The sequence below is a fragment of the Neodiprion pinetum genome, chromosome 1 (genome assembly GCF_021155775.2).
Source record: "Neodiprion pinetum isolate iyNeoPine1 chromosome 1, iyNeoPine1.2, whole genome shotgun sequence".
NCBI classification, from domain to species: domain Eukaryota; kingdom Metazoa; phylum Arthropoda; class Insecta; order Hymenoptera; family Diprionidae; genus Neodiprion; species Neodiprion pinetum.
The window spans coordinates 80,125-102,157 of NC_060232.1; the positions used below are offsets into that span (position 1 = coordinate 80,125).

Genomic DNA, 22,033 nt, shown 5'->3' on the forward strand with positions numbered 1-22,033 from the left:
TTCACCGTAACACCTATGAAGACTTGACCCTTCACCTTCTATATATATGTACATCCATCTGGGAATCAGGGATTCAACACTCAACTTTTTACGCATACGCATCCCTATACCCACAAAAGTCTGACCCCTTACCGCCTTCCCTCTACCCTTCCATCAAAACTCGAAAATGGGGATTGGCGGGCGGAGCGCGCATGGCGGCGAAGCCCCCCCCCCCCCCCCCCCCCCTATTATATATATATATATATTATGTTTATTGAGATTGAGTTTGTTTCGCGCTCAGCCGATTATGGCGCTGTAGGTTTTTCTGTGTTGCCAACATAACTATCTAGTGTAAAAAATTAGCTGTCTCAGATTCATTGTCCCCAAGTGTACATACATCAGCAAATGGCGCGTTTTCGTCGTTGATTGTACCAGAAGTTCTTTTTGCGGCAAACTATTCGTATGGTGAATTGGAATGCCTACTTGTTGCTTGTTCATAGCCTTTAACAATGACTCATTGTCGGTATGAAATTAAAATAAGAGGTGTCTCGTGAAATCAATTACGCGGGAGCCCCAGTCATGTTTTGGTCATAAATGCCTCAAATACGTGTTTTCGCAATATTTTTCTAGCAAAATAATGCTTGGTGCCAAACAATGGACGTTGATGAACCTGGGCAAGAAACACCTGCCGGTGAAACTAGAAAATTGGCTGATCACGCGACCGGTATATGAGAGGTTGAGAGTGCGGGTGATTGTAGGTCAATTTGACCTAATTTTTCAGGTCAAAGGAATTTATATTTGAGATTCATCTCCCCTTCATACGAGACAAGAGACAGTTCAAACCCCCTGGTTCTTACTGGCAAGTTGAAATGTAAATTCAGAATCAACAGGTGAAATTGACCAGACGTCAGTAACAGTCTCGACAGGAGAGTATATTCGTAGAAATTTTTACCGTTGGGGTTGTTGAACTCACTGAAAATAATGGGATTTAAAAACCAATCGAAGCTCACCCATCAAAATTTCACAAGAAGATTTGGCATAAATTATCGTTTCACCGTACACAGCACCATTATACGGTACTGTAAGATATAACGGACCATGCTGGTTCAAGTAGATTCGAATAATACCACGTATAATATTTGTATCTTAATAATACGTTCCTGGTTTATTTTCACTCAGTGTTTGCGTCGCCTTACCGCACTCTTGTCAAATTTACAATATCAGGTATAAACCAAAGTGATGCAAGAAGAACTAGTCAATGAATAAGGGTATAATTTTGATTATATACTATCAAGTATTACTCACGATCTTGGATTCATCCTCCTACAGGGAAAATGGCAAGAAACGAAGGAAAAGAAATACATTGATTTTATGTAATATCTATAAATTGGATTCGTGCATTTGATTAAAAAAAAAATTTGTAAAAGTTATGAATATACGTAAGTAATACATACCCCAGATTCGTGCTATCTTGCATCTCAAAATTTTCAGCAGAGCAATAGTTATTACTCTGTACAAAGTCTTGCCTGTCTTCTTTCGAAACTGTAATAACATAATCTTGTGTCATTTCATATGTGAATATGCACGTAACCTTGTAACAGCTGATTACTCTCGACGATTTTATATTACCTTGCCTGTGAATCGGATCGTCTCTCGTAACGTCGATAGGCAACGAGTCATCCCGGAGGCTTTTCATTAGATCTGCTGTTAAATATCGGTATGGCTGCTCACTGATTAAGGTGTCGGAACCTGAGGATCAAACTACCGTTTAAACATCCAAGTTTTATAGACGTGTAATGAATGATGTGATACAGGTGCACGTGCTGGGTCGAAGATAGATTGAAGAAATATTTCCTTATGAAAATACCATTATTCGTATTATATGGGATAGTTATACTCTGTATGTGATATTTATATCGATATCGTTGCAGAGGACCAATAATAAAAAGGGGTAAAACGTAGGCGATTGCACGTGCAGAGGGTGGGTGTACAGACCTCCTTCGTCATCCGAGTCGGACATGAAACTAGCTTCCTGCAAGCTTTCCGGCGCCACAACCTTGTACTTATCTTCCCAATTTTTATTACAAGGAGCCAAATTGTCGTACGTCAATCCCTTCAGCACCTCCATGACAGATATGTAGCCCAGCTTTTGAGCAATGTTGAGCGCCGTTAAGCCATCCTTGGAGATGATGTTTGGTAATTAAAAAAATTCAAGATCGGTTATACTGGTGCTATTAATTTGACATTATACGGAAGGGGTCGGTTATCTCGAACAAGCCATGCAATTGTCGGTGCTGTTCGTATGTTATCGCAGTTTGTCATATATTTCTTGTATAAAAAGATGTCTATGATAAAAAGACACGTTACATCGAATCTTGAAATGTTGCTGTCTTGAAACCACTTTTCCGCGGATGTGATTGGTTGGATTGTCACCTGTGATCACGTGAAATTGGATATGACAAGAGCAGGAAGATCAAATTTTTGATGCCGAGGGTAGTTTATATGCATTATAAATTCGATAACTTCGCTGTATTTTAAACTTGGTTGTGGGATATGCAATGTTTTTTTTTTTTTTAATGAAAAGAAGACGTAAGCAATGAGAAATCCGCGCGCTGCTGCTAATGAGATAAAATTGTGGCGTTTTGGGATGAAAATTATAAGTATAATTTTAACCTGACTTCAACAGCCGCGGAATAAACGAACAATTCTTAAAATTATGCCATCATGCCGAGATTCAAAATGTATTCATCGTCAAACTTTTTCGACTTCACTTTCTACTGTACACAGCCTTCCGGTACATGATGATTAATTGTAAATTTGCAAAAGGTCCCGTCACCCCTACCATGTAACAGTGATTGTACTTACTTTTGTGCGAGCATTATGCGATGCCTTTCCGTCGAGAAGAGCCGAGGCCACGTGAGCGTGTCCCTGCTGGGCAGCTTGATGCAGCGGCGTGTAATCCTGATTAGTTTTAACGTCAACCTCTGCGTTTTGCTTCAAAAGAAATCGCACCATCGATGAGTTCCCAAAATGCGCAGCCACGTGTATAGGCCTGTACCCTGTCTCCGTTCGACTTTCGACGCTCGCACCATTCTTCGTAAGTGTCGACGCTACTCTAACAAAATCTTCCCGGGCGCACAAGTGCAGAGCAGTCAGTCCGTTCTGTCAACATAATTTTTTTTCCCCTCTTCTTCCAAGCTCATCAGTGGATCATAATTGTACAAGCATAAGCGTTAATCGTATTGTACGCATAGCTGCAGTGCAGGGTGCAAAATAAAGGCGGAACCCTCTTACCTTAGCTTTGTGATTCGGATCGGCCCCGTGTTCGATGAGTAAGTTGGTGATGTCGTGATTTCCCTTTTGAGCACTCATATGCAGCGGTGTGAATCCAGCCTTGGATTCCGCATTCGGGTCTGCTCCTCGTTCAAGCAGGGCCGAGGCAATCTCCATCTGTGATGATAAATTTCTTATCATAAAAACGAACTGTTTGGCCTGGGTCTGACGATGGCTACGTTATGTTTACATGTTTCTATTAAAATTCGCAAACCACAAATAATTGAGAATAATTAAATCTCAAACAATTATTGATTTGAATTGGAATGAGGCTATAAGAATTGATTTTATGAAGCCTGGAGTTTCGCTGTGATCATTTCAAGTCACTTTCCACTTACCTACCTACCGAAATATACACTTCTTTGTTATCTTTTTAGCCATATGCTCCCTCACCAATTTCAATATACCATAAACATCAAGCAGATATTTTATCAATTATACTCAACATTATTCAAGCCCTTCTTCTTGACTTCCCGACTATTCCTCAATGTAAATGTGGAGAATGATCGAAATACATGTTCTTAAGTCCGTCACATTAATTGTTAAATATTCTTTTCTACAAATGCGAATAAGACGAAGATATTTTGACTTCAGACAAAGAAACATTATTCTTCATAAAATCTATTATAGCCCTTCTTATAATCCCATCTCCAGTATCTGCCAAAAAAAATTACATCACCATGAAATGATGCTGCTGGCTTTCCAAGTAAAAATGCCAGATTTAAGTTGGGACTTGGGTAACGTCGAGAAAACGGTTTTTCGTGGAAAAAAAAACGCATCTCACAATTCCAAAGAATCCACCGCAAGGCGGATTACATGATCGAAAAAATCAGACTTTGCTGTACCGAAAACATCTTGTTTTACATATTTTTCCACCATAACGACATTATAATGAAAATTCGAATGTGAAAATCAATCTGTTTAATGTTGAAAAATTGATCAATGTGTTTCTCCTAAAACATTGGAGCTATATGCAGGTCTGGAAATCGCGCGACATTTGCATCTTAGTACGTACTATAAGATATAGAAATTAAAAATTGCCAAGCGCGACTAAATTTTGTCTATAATGGGCTAAAAAACAAGAACGTTGACCAGCTATCACATGGAATATCAACGAAGTGGTGATCAATTATTTCAGACGGCTTGTCGGAAGTGTGAATTGCAAGTATTTCGATAAAAATTAAAAGATTCGCTTCAGCGTTTGGCAAAAAAGTCCTGCAAACTTCAGTCGACTGTCGATATGCGAACTAAAAAAATATCCAATATCTGATTCATTCCGTTCAGGAGAAATAATCATACTTCTTATCCATATTATGTCTAATTGCATGAGACTCACCTGATTCTTACGAGCTGCAATGTGTAAGGGTGTATGACCGTTTTGGGATGTGACACAGGGTGAGGCTCCCTTCTCCATTAGAAGGCCAGCCACGCCGGGATGATCGTAGTGGCAGGCCATATGCAGAGCCGTTATCTCATTCTAACAATGCATCGTCATACTGTGTTACATCTAAGTTACGTACAAGGCACAGGCATAATTATCGGTTACTATATATGTGCCTCATATCTACAGGTATATATAATAATGCGTATTTTTTACACACAAATGTTTTGTATTGTGAGCTGTACATACAGCTCATACGTACAGTTCATGTCTATATACCGAAGACGTGGGTCAAAGGAGGCCAAGTTACAGCCTACCTGCACCACTGATCATCGTGTACTATGCTGAGGTGTAACTTACATTGTTCAATTTTCATTGAAAATTCTACGTCTGCACGAACAGGTCAGGGAACTATCGTGAAATTTATAAATTCAGTTCTACGCCACAAACTTCGTGTTGTGTTCTAAAAATTCAGTCTAGTTTCACTGTCCAAGTACAACGAAATCGGCCACCTCAGACCTACATCCTCGCCTTGTCAGCTATTACGGATAAGCATACGTTTTCTACGTGTAACTAATAAGTTGGCAAAAATGTAACCAGCATCACGTTCGTCGGTTAAATAGCGCAGGCTTTCGTGAATTTGTAAGGTATCGAACAGAGCCGTTGTCACCCGGGTGTTGTCGGCACCGGCCTGTCCGCAAGCGTTGCTATAAGGCTTTTGTAAGGCAGTAACCTTTACCCAGCATGTGATATACGACGAACTCGTACAAATGTTCCGACAATTATAATGCATTGTTATACCAATAATTTTCAAATATATCGCATGCATCACTCATACTAAGTACGACGGAAGACTGAATGCAGGGGTCGTGGGTAAAAGTGCAATTACGTAAACGACCAAGAGTATAATCGACGATTCTTGGATACTTTTCGAGGGGTATGCCGTTGCTTTGAGAACGACGTCGCAATTGAATGGCAGTACGATTCTTAAAAACCGATGGGCGCAAAAAAAAAAAAAAAAAAAAAACACCTCAGGCGCAAGGTTTTTGCACGTACCTAATACTTATCTACTTATCATCCATATTATACCTATCGTCTGACCCAGTCACCAGAAAATACCAGGTATCACTGACATACACTGAAATTCCCTTGGAATATCTTATGGGTATAATGCAGTATTTGAGAATATTATACCGCAGGGTGCGGTCCAGTTTAAATCGAGGCAATCGATTTATTTGTATCATGTATATTATATCGCGTGTCTAATGGCATAAGGTCGTAAGTGCCACATGACGACCTCTTTCTTTTAAAAAAGGCAAGAGGGCGGATATTTTTTTTCATCGTATCTAAGCTCAAAACACGAAAACATGATCGCTGAAAACGTTGAAATTGAATAACGGTTTAATTAAGAGCAATAGGTCGTATTGTCGTATGTACTGGTAGTTACAACATTCTGCCACTGATTCAACCATAAAAGTCTATGACAATTAGTTCCATAAGGTCGTATCTGCCAAAAAAATATTTTTTTCACTTATTTGAGTTCAAGTATAAACTCATCAACTAAAAGCAAACGGTCGTATTTTCTGATAGATACGACCTTATGGTCTTGATGGAAATTGAAAGTCATCAACTACGATACTTGCATAAGCGCGTAACTGCCAAAAATTATTGTTTTTATACCTATCATTTCGGTAATTGACGATTAGGATAATCGACGTTCAGAAAATCGACGTTCTCACTTTTCAACTTTGATAGTTTCAATTGTTTATGTGTTTCAGTAGTCTTTAGAACGTTTAGAAAAAAAAAAAATTGTCGGTTACGCCCTTCTGTTTTTATCTTCAAAATTTTTTTTTTAAGATTTCTGAATTTTTGCAGTTCTAGATTTGTCTATGTGTTTCAATGGTTTCTAGAATGATTGCAGAAATACAAGAAAAAAATGTTTGTCGCGACATTATGTTTTTATCTTTCTTTTTATGTACTTATTAATGGAAAAAGGTCACATCTGCCCAACTTACGAACTTTTACCTGCATTTTGTCGACCGTTTGATTTGAATTCAACTATACGTTTTCATCATTCTCAGAGAGTATGGCGAAAAAAAAAAAAAAAAATTCACGCCCTTTTGCCACTAAAATCGCATTTTTTGCGAACACGGCCTTATGGCATCAGACCCGTGATATGAAACTGCATAAATAATGATAGAAAGGAACTTCCATTAGCCATGTCGTTCCATAAAATACTTCGCCTGAAAGAGGGAAACAAAAATCAACAGCATTTACGATTTCTTCAAGTTCAGTAAGCACCGCGCGGTATACCTTGCAAGAATGATTTGTTGACTCACCTTTCCTCTTGCATCTAACACGTTCCCCTTTTGCAGGAGAATTTTTGCCACGCTCATGTTTCCATACTTTGCCGCGATATGCAGAGGTGTAAAGCCGTTTTTTGTAGTAGCCTTTATCGATGCATTGTTTTCTACAAGTATTGCTGCAACCTGCAAACGTAGGTGTAGTAAATAATGCGAACTACATACAGGATAATATGTCGCCCATCCCGAGAGTGTCACAGTTGTATCTCTGTATAACACGGTGTATACCTCGGTATTACATCAAATGTTATACCTATATATAAACATTTGATATACCACAAATATAACATTTGATGAAATACCTAGGTATTACTAGGTGCAACGCCTATTTGCGCTGTATCGAGCATATATCACACACAACTATTGCACCAGTGTGTCTATTCGCTATGCCTACGGCTTATCTACCTAATACTTCATGCACATACATATGAACTTTACCCGCGATACGACACATTCCATTTTCAATGATTACAGTAGTTTTCTGCATTCTGACTGTGGTTATACTGTGAATTCCGCGAAGTAGGAGCCGGAGTAAAATATATTCGTTTGGTCAAAATTGTCGAACAATGAGCTAGAAGGAGATTCGTAACTGTGCTATATTATCGCCCCCATCGCATGGCCCGGGCATACAAGGCATGACGTCGTCGGTTCAGTTATAATTCAAGTTTGCTTTGTCGTAGGGTAAATAAAATATCGTTTGTTCACCAGATACGCTGTACAAATACCGTTTAATTTCAGATTGACGAAATCAAGGCTGGATTCATTTCGAAGCGGCAATGCCTTATAATGATGAATTTTTGTATGCATTAGTACTCCATGAGAATCAGTTTGTGAAAATAAACAGCTTAATTTAGAAATCCAACCACAAGAGTTACCCATCGCCTGAAAGAAAAAGACGACTTATCTGGAGGTCATCTCGTGCAAATAAAAGAACCCATCGAGAACTTCATACTTAACTACTTATGCAAACAGCCACGATTTTGCTGCCCATTCTTTTTTTAAGCACCTACCGTAGTACTTATGGGGCTTTTGCATCAAATAACCTGAAATATGATCTACAAAATGAACTGACAAGAGTCAAGTCTGGCAACGTATCGATTCCGGAGTAATATTTTTCGCCTTTGTTACATGAGAGAATCCAGCCTGGACGTACACATTATAGTATATTCTCTCTACCAGTCTCTAATTTTCGGATAATCTGGACATTATTAAATAGCCAAAAACAGGGTCAAAAAAACTCGGAAACAACAAGAGAGCGGGACCGTTCGGACGCATAGGTGGAAATGTAGTTTATCTCATTGTCAGCCATATTGCCACTGTTTGTTATCAATAAAAAACGAAAATGCATTTGATCACAATTTCATCGTATTTTTAATTTCTTCAAAATTGATTTCGAGAAATGTTATCCTTTCAAAGTGTATAACTTTCACCATTTTTAATATTTTTAACTGAAATTTGATGAATATATTCAGTGTATCATTGTGAACAATGAATGGTACGTGTCATGTTCGCGGGGCTTTGTTTCAGAAAAATCCGATCAGGCCCCAAGATGAGGCAATTTTCGGACAGGCTCTTTGATTCCGCGCAATACTGAATTCTTTGGTGACAAAAAATATTCAGTCGAAGCGATTACACGCAGTTAATGGCAGGTATCCTCTTCTTCAAACGGATCGTTGAGTTGACACAACTGAAAATTGTTTGGGACTGACAAATTTTCAATCAAATTAACTGCATAGTTTAAATAACTCATCCGGTTGACTTGACTTGACAGGATTTGTTGTACGTTAACTACGTTATATTCATTTTCACAAAATAATGATTGAAGCAAAAAATTTTCCACCAGCTTAATCTATTCGGTTGATTTCACGACCTTTTTCTCTCCGAGTACCTATATACTTCTGAGCCGCGCATTGCCGACTCAATCAGAAGCCGAGTACAGCGATACGGTGCATATTGGCTGCACGCCAATCTAACAGCTGTGATACCATTAAGGATTGACTGTTTTCTGTCACTGGATTAGAGCCCTTGCCCTGTCTATATTTATCTTGTTACTCGGCTACAACCGTTATAATGCTAAAGGATGCGCGACGCGCTGTGCGCAAGTATATGATTCAAGTGTGAGCTCGTAAATACGACCTTTACATATGTACGCGCTCGTGGTTAGATCCTGGTAGCGGAGGGTTTTGCACGATCACAGCGGTATCTGCCAGCGAAAAAACTGGAACCATATCTTTAACCAAAGATTACGCTTCTCCCTTAAGGCTCTGCGGTTCTAGTCCGTCTCGATATTGAAAAGGGTAGCAAATAAAGAGTTGCGAATACACAAACAAATCATATATTTATTCAACTACCAACGACAAAATGTACGAAAATGGAAATATGATACATGAGAAAGAAAGAGAGAAATAAAGTACGTATATGCGTGACTGATGAGATGGGGTGGGGTGGGCTGGGCTGGGGTTCGTCCATGCCAATTTTGATATGAAGGAGAATAGGTGTATGCATATAATTACAACTAAAAGCTCATATTGTCTCTACAGCGGACGCGATGAATTCTTATATAAACTGAATGAAATGAAATGAAATTAAATTAAATATTCTTGGTGCCGTGTCCAGAAGAGATAGATACTATTATGTGCGTTGATATAGTCGGCTAATTTGGAAATCTCCATGTACGTTACCTCCTCCTGTCCCTCCTTAGCCGCGATATGCAACGCCGTGTACATGTCCTTGGTCGCGGTATCCACAGCAGCCCCGTGCTGCAGGAGAAGCATAACGATGTCCACGTTCCCAAGTCGAGACGCCACGTGCAACGGCGTTTGTTGTTCCTGAATAAACACCGGTAGACATCCGAATATAATTCATCTAATACTATAATAATCCACGCCCGTGTCACACCCACAAATAGATATGTATCACAAATTGTGTGGGATCAACGCAATATGTATATTGCGCGCAATTTACTATCACGCATGGTATACTTCATTCGTTTCTAATCAGCAACTCAAAGATTCCGAGGCCCACGCGATATTTATGAAAATGAGATGATTTTTAACTACTTTTTTTACTCGTCGACGGACGCATCGGCCACACTACAGTTTGTTAAAAAAAAAAAAATCGCAATTCAAAGGTCAGACTTATGGCCAGAATCAGCGACCGCAAGTAGCCGTGATTATAACGACGCAGGTGAAAATCCGCGTAGTCGCAGACGGCAAATTATTGGGCGCGTTGGACATCGACCGCCAGCTTATTCAAATCTTACGACGGTATAATAGAACAAAGGATATAATACCGTTCAGTCTCACTAACCCATCATTGAAGATGAAGTTTGTCGAAATTCCGGTCAGGAAGAAGAAAGTTTAATACTTTGAAAGACGTGAGAATAAAAATCGACGTTTCGAAGATCCGAATAACTTCCATCCCAAATGCTGTACTACTAACAACACCCAAGCATGTACTGGTCGTCATTTTTTAAATTATTCCTGAGGATGGTCGGCAGGGCCCGGCCGAAACGTCGATTTTTATTCTCACGTCTTTCAAAGTATTAAACTTTCTTCTTCCTGACCGGAATTTCGACAAACTTCATCTTCAATCTACCTCCTGGTCACGAACTTCTTTCCTAAATAACCCATCATTTTCTGAAGAAATGAATTTCGAAGCTAAGCATGTTTTTTTTTTTTTCTTTGCCGCAGAGCGAGAAAGCAAACGGAACGCGGTGAGCAATTTGTTTCAATTCGATACTCCACTCCCGATCTTGTATTTTATTGAAATAACGGTGTGTGAAATAATTGTACCTGTAACAGGACCTGACAACGTGGAAATTAGGTATGACCAGCTTACCATTGATCACCACTCACGGGGATGGTTGAATGAAAAAAAGGCATCGGAATAAAAAGAAACCTGCATCAGCTGCAATAAGAGCTGAAATTGGTTGGTTTCCATTGGAACGGGACAAGTGCACTTAATTTGCTTTTCTACCCCTTGCCCTTGAGACTGCATGTAATCATATGACAATAGTGGTCCGAGGAGATCGAAACGAGCCTCTCTATAATAATATCTTACCCTGGCACGGGCGTCAACTTTGGCGCCATTTCTTAGCAAAATTCGTATAATGTCAGTCTGGTTAGCTCTAGCCGCAAGATGTAACGGTGTTTCGCCTCGCACCGTTGGGACATCAGGATTGGCTTCGTGCTGCAGTAGGAATATAACGATATTCATACACCCCATAAAACTGGCCACGTGCAAGGGCGTCAATCCAGACTGGAAAACATAAGAATTGTAGAAAATTGAATGATGTCATATAATATAGGTATAAGCTGCGCCCACTTGGCTTTCTGCACACGATATTACAATTCCTTATAATGGTATATTATGGCAAAACCGATTTTATTGGATGCCATAGTATCTACTATAGATAGCTGTACACCCGAATAATGTCGGATCTAACCTCTCTAATTTTAGCAGGAAAGCAATAAATTGGAGTTTGCCATATGATAACACACAACGTGTCAGCTCCAGGTGTCGCTATAGCGCTGGTTTGGTTTTAATATCATTTTTCCCATAACAATATTGGGAAACATCAATGGTTAGTGCCTCATTTTTGATCCACTGAAACGCGGGTAGCCAGATTTGACCTTACTCTGGTGTACCTCTTACACTGGAAATCATTTTATGTCCGATTACTAATTAGCATTAATCGTACTTATTGGCAATGCTCTGGGCAAGCAATACCAGGTAATTTTGTGCAATGATTTCATTTTCGACTCTAATGGGAGCACAATATTAATTGAGCACCAAGAGCCGTGGCTGCTAGAAATACTAATTGGGTAACAAATTCACGGCCGCTGCCATGTTCGGTTCGGTTACTGATCGCGGGCCAGAACAATATGGCCTTCTGTATACTCGTTGATTTCATGCAAAGCCCCCATAGGGAGCTGTCATATTGTAATACGAAAGTCGACAAACTCTAATGTGGGTGATCGAGGTACCAAAAGTCGTACATGCTGTTCGCAGAACCATCTAATTGAGTGGGAAATTCACTGTACCTGACGTAATCAGTTCGGTCGTTGGTCGTGCTAGACCACGGGATGTAGTAACTTCATAGCGGTGTTGTGCATGAAAAATAAGGACAGTAAAATATAATTGCTACAAAGCGCATATTGACCAAGCTATGATGCGACAAAGGCAAATAGTTATTTTATTGTCATACATTTATCCCTACCTCCCATTAAATAAAAGCTAGAAATTGAGAGGTTTTTTGAGGTCCCCAACTCCAAATCTTAGCTCTAAATTTGGGAATTCGAAATGGCAGATCCAAGGCACTTGACGGAAATGCAACAAGTTATCTTATTTCGATGAAACTGTGTTACCACGGCTTTTCTGATATCACTGATTATAAATCTGATTTCAATATTTACAAATTCGGAACAACCAACTCTTTGAATCCACTATTCTGAATTTCTCAATTTCGAACTTAGACACGTAACCGGGTTTCTCATAGACCCCTGGGTAGGTACCAAGCTTCAGCCAGCTGAATGTCTGAGAAAATGGACGATTTTGAAATATCGGGTCAATTGTAGGTAAGGTAAAATGTATGTATATCAAATAGGAAAAATAATTATACCGTTGTCCTATCGATACCTTCGTCACATATTTGCGATAACGAAATTTCACTTGTACTTTACTATCCTCATTTTGCAGGCCTCGGATGAGGTGACTCCGTTGTGTAATATTGAATTGCCCCGGTCCTTGCTCGGAGCATTCACATTTCATTTAACGCGCATCGCAATGGGTATGTATAATATGCTCCCGGAAATTACTTTCTCACACAGTATCGGTGTAGGTACGTATTTTACGTATACTATACCTACGCATTTACATGCAGCCAGAAGTTGTTTACCTCGGTAGTAGATTCGATGGAGGCACCGTGCTTGATGAGGAGCTCAACCACTTTTATACGGTTCTTCTTGCAGGCGATATGAAGGGGAGTGAACCCATTCAAAGCCCGCGCGTTCGGATCAGCCCTGCGGTCCAGGAGGAGTTTAGCGACCCGCACGTGGCCGCAGTGGGCTGCTACGTGCAGAGATGTCAAATAATCTATGGTCACCTCGTCCACCGGTGCCCGGTGATACAGAAGAACCCTCGCGGCGTCCACGTGATCCCCTTGCGAAGCCATGTGTAGAGGCGCCAAACCATTCTAGTAACACATATTACCTAGTGTAGTGTAAATATGCAACATCTCATATCCGCATGTGATATAACGTATAGAGCAGGAGCTTGATGTTCGGCCACAGTGACGAAAAAGTACGAGTGGAATATTTTTCAAATCCTCAACAAGACGGCAAGGGCCTTTGTCAGGCAGACCTGCTTGGGTTCTTATTGTCAGGTAAAAACGCGTGGTTAGAAAGGGTGTTCTCAGAGACGTTCGTGGGTAGATCCCATTATTAACATTTGGTGCACGAATACTCACATAATGGGATGCAGTGTGATTATAGAAGTACGATCATTAAATTAAACACAGTATCGGAGCGTCCTTCTCACCTTGGTTCGTGCACTGATCGGTGCTGAATTTTCAAGAAGAACTGCAACGACTTGATCGTGCCCCGATCTTGCCGCACAATGTAACGGCGTCAAGCCATCTCGTGTCTTTGCGTCTATCGTTGCTGAGTTTTCCAACAATAACTTCACCATATTGATCTTTCCCCATTTGGCAGCGACGTGAAGTGGACTAATGTTGTGCTGCAGTCAAATATGAGGGATTCTCCGTCAACTCGGCCACTTTTTTTTCGACCATCTCAGATCTGCCCCTAACTGGTTATATCAAAGTACTACTAAAAGGTACTCTATGTGAATCTTTTCAGATTTTCTAATTCATTATTTGTGAAATTGCCGTTTTTTTTTCAAATGAATATATCACGCAAACTTGGAGTAACTGAAAAAAAATGACTATTCATAAAAGTTGTAATTTTTTGTTAGCTTTCGAGAGGAATTTTTGAAAAAATTTTTACGTTCCGGTAACGCTGATTTTTTACCAAAAAAGGAAGAAATTATTTTTTTTATTCAAAAAGGACCCTTTTTTTTGCCGACAAAATTACGTAAATTATGTAAAGTCATTTTTTTTCAGTTACTCCAAGTTTGCGTGATATATTCATTTGAAAAAAAACGGCAATTTCTCAAATAATGAATTAGAAAATCTGAAAAAATTCACATAGAGTACCTTCTAGTAGTACTTTGATATAACCAGTTATGGGGCAGATCTGAGATGGTCGAAAAAAACGTGGCCGAGTTGACGGAGAATCCCTCATATATTATTCTTGTTGTGGAAAATAATACGCTCGTGGAAACGATTAACGGGCCCGTATAATTTTCAACGACCTAGCACGATTTCGACCCAGACGCCTGTACATCCTTATATTAAGCTCCATTCCCCAGATTTAGTCTATACGCATTTTGACTCAAGTAATCCTGTCTTTCAGCCATTCATGCCAAATTTGTAGAGTGAATCTTGAACCTTGCGTATAGTGATGCGCGACGAACGATTGTTTGTTTTCTTAAATTTTGTCTGCGATTTTTGCTCGCCAAGTTATCCAGCATCAGAAGTAAGAATTGCCTCTCTGAATCTTTGATCAAAAATTACCCGCGATGTCACTGATAGATTAGACAACTTTCCAAAAATGGCCCTTAGAATTCGGTGATCGAAATTTAAGCTTAACCGCAACACAGCTTCTGTAAAAATGGCAATCATGTGTTCCCGTGTTATCATCTTGAAGAATAGAGATTTCCCGTGAAAAGCCTCTTTTCAGTTTCTCCTAGGTATGTCCTTTAATACCAAAGATAGACTCGAGTCAAAGAGGACTTTTTCTCGTGTTACGTAAGATCAAAATTTTTTTGAAAGTATTTTTTTGGTTACTTCGAAAATCTAAAAAAAAAAAAAAGTTGTTAATCGTGCATGATTGCGCGAAGTCGAAGGTTCACTTTACAGATTTGACATGAGTGACTTAAAAGGTAGGATTATTTGAGAAACAATGAGTATAGACTAAGTGTGGAGAATGGAGCTTGAAGTCAAGATTTTCAGCTTCAAAATCATTTTTCATTCGAGGTATCATCTGTACCACTCTGATCAAATATTCGACAATTTAATACCACTCAATTATTTCCCGTGACAGATATGCTGCTAAAAGTTTGTCCCTACGTGTATAACGTAGGAATACAGGTATACATTTATACAAGTCTAATCAGCAGTATAATTTTCTTACCTTAGCTAAGTAATTCACATCTGCTCCCCTCTTTATTAAGAGACCTGCAATTTCTTCATTACTGTAATGCGCTGCAATGTGCAGAGGTGTGAACCCACTCTTTGAAGTGACGTCTGGCTTGTGATCGTTCTGCGGGTATTTACATAACTGTACTAATGTTGAGTAAGGGTTAAACAAAAATTAATTATCCAGTTTGGTCAGTGAAATATTTTGCTGATTTTGTACCATTAAAGTTATGCGATCGTGTGATTACAGAGAAATGGATCAGTTTTCTGGAAAAATGAAGAAAAATATTGAAAGAAGAAAGTAGACTGCTGCTGCTGAATCCAGAAAAGTCACCAAACAATCAGGTAGTAAAGTGCCGAAAAGCGCTTCGGATAAACTCGAAAAATTTACATGAAACTCTAAATATCTCTGCACAAACTTGCGCAAATATATTTTATTGTCTTGCAATATAAGAATTACACGTGAAATTTTCATCCAGATAAATAATGTAATTTGAAAATATACTCAAGAAATGTGTCAAAACTATAAAATATTACTTATAGTTTCTTTTTTGTCAATTATACAGGCACCAAAATAAAAGTGTCTTGTCCGGCGGACTAAGCCACCTAACTTGTATGTTGTTGGACATGCTGAATCTGAATCCGGTGTTGTATATACGGTGGTATATACGTATATTATACTTCGAGTTATGTGTCGGATATTTTCACTCTACCTGCGCAACGAAAAATTTTGCAATGTCGAAGGCAACGAACTAATGTTTCAGGCAGTATGTCCGAAAACACGTGGGTATAGAGATACTTTTTTTTTGTGTGCCTGTATTGTCGACCAACCCTTTACCCGTGACTCGGAACTATAATCGCAACAGTCGAGTGAATCCCCGACCGCCCAAAAATACATAATATTATGTCGCGGCGACAATGATAAACATTAGAATGTCTCGGCAATTGGTGTGTTGCACTTTCTCTGCTTCTTCCTTTTTTTCACCTCTTTATTCAACGGTATAAATCATATACCATGAGGATTCGGTAAAGCGGCCCGCCCTTCTGCAGGCCAATGATAGTAGAATACGCGGAGAGATGTCCCCCTGAATCCTCGCGATATAAAATCCATGGCTTACCTGTAATAACAAATCTGCGGCCTTGCAATCATCCTTCTTAGCCGCTATATGAAGCGCGGGTAGCCGAACTTTACCCTTGGAATCGTTCTCCAGTAATACACTGACAACCTTATCGTGGCCCTGCTGCATTGCCACAGCAAGTGGTGTGAATCCATCCTATTATACATAAGTGTGATATACTAATCTGTCATAATGAAGTACATACAAACATGCATACATACATACATAGGTATGGGTCGTTTGTAATAATCAAATTTTTTGCCTATACAAGCAAATTCTCGTACCTCAGTCGCTAAACTTTGATTGGCCCCGTTACAGAGTAGTATCTTGACAACTTGATCGTGGTTTTCTTGGGCTGCCATGTAAAGAGGTGTAAAGCCATTTTGAGACTGTATGTTTACGGTAGATCCGTGCTGTAGAAGGATATTCACGATTTCCACTTGGCCGGCTATAACGATATGACAAGTGAAAATTATGTAAAAACAACTGACTGACAATGATTAAAATACAGTATGACCTATGCAGTAGAGGGCAGCTCTTTGCATAAGGAGAGTCATCGCGCCCCGAAAAGAAGTAGTTTTCAGGGTTTTGATACGGACTTTCGAAAGGTACTGACGAACATAAAGGTGTAAACCGACACGGCTGAGCAGTTACTTGATAAACTTGGTCTGGATAATACATTTCGCATAGATCCTCGAAGTAGGTGATACGTAGACGTATGTTATGAAACATTAGGAATGGTACTACATGTTGCATGTTACAAGTGCGGAAAGCACCGAATCGAGATGTTTCTTTTTCTAAATTACCCCGAGATGTCGTGTTTACAACAACGAATTATGGTCCATCGACACATTTCTTCTCCGGCCGCTCTCTGTATGCGGACAATTTGTTGCGGACAGAACGTTGCGTTGAAAAATATTCAAGTATCCTACGCATATAATATACGTAACGAATTGCCTTACCTAACGAAGCTATGTGAAGAGCAGTATTTCCTTTCTTTGTTGCAGCATCGACACGAGCACCACGCTTCAAAAGTTCTGTCACAATCTCCACGTGTCCATCCTTTGATGCCAAGTGCAATGCATTCAATCCGTTCTGTAAGACAATTAATATTTTCTATATAGTATACATAGGTATAGTACCTTATGTACTGATAGTCATATATAATAATAATAATTCCTTATTAATCAAAATTATATTTGCAATCGGTGAGAGGAAGAAAGGAGTATAGCAGGAGTTTTCCGGCAGTCGTAGTAGAAACACCCGCATTTGCACGAGGGACAAGTGGAACTGCCGAAAACCTTGTCCATGTATAGCCGGACACAAGTCCAAAGCAACGACCAGCAACCCAGCGCCTAAATGGCGCGACCCGTCCTACATTTTTGCAAGTTGTCGCTCAGGACCGAATGGACAGGCCAGGGATTTGAATCCGAGCCCTCTCACTTCGCAGCCACGAGTGCTAGGACCTGATTGTGAGCTACTACGGTCGGTATATAGGTATATAGGTGTATATATGCATATGTATAGAGGGCAGGCTTGTAAAAAACATGAGAAATTATAAAAGATTATTTATTATTTATGACTGGACGTCAGACCCAAGTGAGTGAGAGAGAGAGAGAGAGAGAGAGAGAGAGAGAGAGAGAGAAAAGCGTTTCTTATAAATATGTTATAGGTAAGTAAAAGTTCTGCTTCACAGTTATCTCAGACATTTGCAGCTTTTAAATCAAATCATCAGGAAGTGGCTGCGTCAATGACATGTTTGGAACATGTTAATTCCAGATTTCACTCTTCGTAAATTCCATTACGTCTCTCTCGTTAAAGTTGACCTGTAGCGTATACCCCGTAAATTCTCAACATCACTTTACTCATCTTCTCCTAACTTGTTGAACATTTACTTACACCTATGGCAGCCGATGTGCCTGCATTTGAACCTTACAATCCACGTCTAGTATACTAGCATTAGCAACATCGTATCCTTGAACTACTTAGTACTTGATACTATTTTGTGGATCTTGATCATATTCTATTTTATTCTATCCCGCAGTTTGTTCCGGCCTATAACCTGTCAGAGGCTAACACTAGGTATGTTTCAAGGTATGTTTCATCTAGGTACAGTGTCCGATCGATCCCTATTATATATTCGGAATTAATTCTGGGAGTTAAAAATTCAAAGCTTGTAAGTAGTTAGTGTGATCTTTAAAATTTGTATCCCATATATTAACTACTGTACGTTACAACGATAGATTTAATGATGGACAATGGGGGAAGGGGTGTTAGCGGATAATCGGCGCATCTTACCGAATTAGCTGTATTGATGTCCAAATCTGTATCCAGATATTCCACAACTTTTTCCAGATTTCCGGATCGAGCAGCCCGTAGGAGTGCCGTCGTATCATCAGCCTGAAAGATATATCAAAGACATAATTGTTGTTAAAGGAATTATTACATATTTATAGTTATACTATTTAGTAATGTACTCAAAGAAGACTCGTCGTACGTGCCGGCATGATGTGTACATGCAGGGTACATCGGGTGAGGTTCATGCTGTCACTGACACATGACATATTTTCCCGTCTATCACCCCGTATACGCGAACGAACTCGTTGTTGCGTGATTGGATCGAATTAGCTGGACGAAGTATATTATACTGCACAACGCAACTGGCATATTGTGCTACCCCGGCGACGTATTCGCAGTGCGGAATGGACGTAGCAGAGATATTTTAAAAGGCGATCGCCTTTAATCGAATAATATGTCGAGAAGAAACCGGTGTGTGCCAAAGTACAAGATGTGAAAACCAATATAAATAAATGTGAAAATGAATTTAAAAATGATATTACCATAGCTATATTATAATATTACAGGTATGTACATTTGCGACTGTAGGTATACTATCGAGAGAATGACAAAATCGGTATCACTAGTTATACCACGTCTGTATTTAAGCGTTTGACGGGGTTGTATGCTGAAAATTTTAACACATCGTTACAGCCATACCATGGTAAGTTCTGCGAATCATCGTATGTGTGTAGCCGGCATGCATATTGCACAGTATACAAGTTTTATAAATAAAGAATAGAGCTGACGTCGATCTGATGTTGATACGAGAACGATTATTCGATTCTGCCAACACCCTCGTATAGGTATTCTCCATTCCCGGTAAGAAATCAAATACACCTATTTTATAGTATTAATGTACCGAATCGCTAAATCACCTGATTCGTGTTATCCGTGACCATGATCTCGGCTCCGGTCTGTCTGTCTCGCAGATCGACGGGTGTCCCGTCCCGCCTTTCGTCTTCCTACACTATTATCCGAGAAATTTTACGGTACTAGCGCAATGCACTCTGCAAGTGATATACCCGATGAGAATAGGTGGGGCCGCCCGTCCACCCGCCTCGACGGATCGAAGAACAGCGCAGACGCGTCCCTCAACGATTAAGCGCAAAGCTAGGGGATGGTAATCGTACAGGGTTCTTTTGAATGAAGCTACATGGCTGGAAGCTGCGTCGCGACATTGTATTCCCCACTAGCGTTAATGCACTACACTCCAGATCGTACAGCCTGCGGAATATATAAGCATTCTTCTCGTAATGCGGCTATTACTAGCCAGTCATCCCGCAAGATGGTCATCCGTACAAAGGACATATGTTCTTATTTACCGGGGTTCTTGCTGCAGGAACAAAAAAAAACGGGAGATTCGTAAAGGTTAACCCATACTTACACACGTACAAAATATACGGCACAATGACTGATTGTGAGAGTGACGGCAATGTCAGCGAACATCCCGTCATACTGTAGTGTACCCATATGGAATGTATCTCTATTTTTGTGCGTTTTATAAGTATACGTATAGAATACGTCGAATACATAAGGCATCGTTAAAATGCGTGATTCCGGCGATCAATAAGAGTTGCGCAGCTGGCCAAGACAAGCCACGCGCCGCGCCGCGTCGGTTAACTTTATACATACCATACGCATGCCCCCTGATGTTGTTGACATTCCTCACTATCGCTTAAATTATATGTCTGCCAGGCAACAAGACGACACGATTTAATTATCGTATTTGACATGATCGCGTCTTCCGTACCAGTCCGTCTCGTGCCTACCCTATAATATTATGGCAGGTGCAGAGAATTTTTCTCATCGTCAAGTTCACCACAATTCCAATTACGCTGCCGAACATTAAATACGATTTACTTTCAGCTTAGAATTACCTATAAAGTTACCTTTACACTGATCGGTGTAAACAGTGATAGTATAATCGTGGATAATATAATTATCGTAGTCCATAAAGTCATTATAATAATTTTCCATCTGTATTGCCACAGAAGTCCGGGGAATACTGAAATAATACTTAAACCCTTAGCCATTTGGTTTTCACTTTGCAATTAGTTTTAGTTTGATTCCCTCTTTGTCTTACGAAATTACGTAAAACCAGATAAAACCTTCATCAGCGAATAAATTTCTTTCTGTTTCATCCAAACTACATCACTCTATACGCAGAAATATCAATTGCGGATAAATATAGTACATTACGCGACAAGGGAATAAAGTAGAACAGGTTATTCTCAGGCGACGGTTTACTGGATGAGCGAAGTGAGGGCAGTGATCAACCGAGGGAATAATCGGCTTTTATTCCCATGTTACACGTAGGAATTTATTACCGACTTAACCGTAACGTGGCCACTTTATTAACTTCAAAAGTGGGATCCACCTACAAAAGCGGAGCATTTTGAATTTGCGGGAAATAATACATTTTCCCCGCAAATGAGGGGAATAAGTAAATTTGCGGGAAAAACATGAGAGAATCACATGCTACTTTTGTTTCGCTTCTCAGGTCAATAAAGTACCTATTACGGGTTAGTCGGAAATAAACAATATTTAATTCTTATCTAAGTAACCGTGTGTAATATGTGACGATTTACCGACATCGTCGCCCCGTCCCTAACATTTAGTTTTCGAGGGATAGGCGCATAGGCATAAGTTCAAGATGTACAACCGCTTGTTAAAGTGTAATATACAATCTTATCCGAAAATAGACACTCAACTCGGTTAGCTGGAAGAGATCCAAGGAACTAGCTATTGGTTGCCCCGTTTCGGGTGAAGGAGTGCACGTTCATAAAAATAACAGAAATGGATGAGGGGTATGCCTTTGCTATTCATATTTTTATGTTTATACAACGCGTATGTTTACTATCACTTGGCAGCTCATTGACTGCGTAATATCATCTTACCTCCTGTAGCTTTATCGGGATGCTCGGAATGATGTGCAGCTCTCTCGTCATTTCTAAATAATAATTAAACTACACTCAACTTATATCTGGCCAGTTTCACAAATAGTTGAATAGTAGGTACTATATAATATCATAAGAAAATGTACAGCATATATTGCATTATACATCAACACTTATTAATTATTTTTTTTTTCAATATTCGAAAGCTTACCTGAGCAACACCGTGAAGTAATTTATACGAGTCGTAAGCTCTGTGTCGCGAAGACGCAAGTGCGGCCGTGGTAAAAGCAATGGCACATCTAAAATTGCTTATTTATAGATTTGTAAGCCGTTGGTCAACTTATTCTGCGCTTGAAACCTGA

The 22,033-nt window shown here is 39.7% G+C and overlaps 2 protein-coding genes across 2 annotated transcripts in view; both read right to left on the minus strand.

Annotated features, from left to right (window-relative positions):
• Positions 1–4,810, minus strand: part of LOC124216522 (microtubule-associated protein futsch-like) — a 30,708-nt gene extending 25,898 nt beyond the window's left edge. The window contains exons 1-7 of the mRNA XM_046621104.1: positions 4,649–4,810; positions 3,274–3,429; positions 2,845–3,141; positions 1,975–2,158; positions 1,609–1,728; positions 1,434–1,521; positions 1,285–1,302 (exon numbers count right to left, since the gene is read on the minus strand). Of these exons, the coding sequence (XP_046477060.1) occupies positions 1,285–1,302; positions 1,434–1,521; positions 1,609–1,728; positions 1,975–2,158; positions 2,845–3,141; positions 3,274–3,429; positions 4,649–4,768 (983 nt within the window). The 5' untranslated portion in view covers positions 4,769–4,810. The remainder of the gene's footprint in view (positions 1–1,284; positions 1,303–1,433; positions 1,522–1,608; positions 1,729–1,974; positions 2,159–2,844; positions 3,142–3,273; positions 3,430–4,648) is intronic.
• Positions 4,811–9,375: 4,565 nt separating this feature from the next.
• On the minus strand, positions 9,376–22,021 carry LOC124216857 (ankyrin-3). The gene is made up of 11 exons (XM_046621919.2): positions 21,883–22,021; positions 21,672–21,724; positions 18,733–18,834; positions 17,397–17,529; positions 16,719–16,882; positions 16,435–16,590; positions 15,312–15,440; positions 13,597–13,794; positions 12,956–13,252; positions 11,119–11,316; positions 9,376–9,884 (listed from the first exon to the last, which is right to left on the minus strand). Exons 2-11 carry the CDS (start codon positions 21,720–21,722, stop codon positions 9,642–9,644), a joined length of 1,671 nt encoding a protein of 556 aa, XP_046477875.1. The 5' UTR covers positions 21,723–21,724; positions 21,883–22,021; the 3' UTR covers positions 9,376–9,641.
• Between the last annotated feature and the right edge of the window lie 12 nt (positions 22,022–22,033).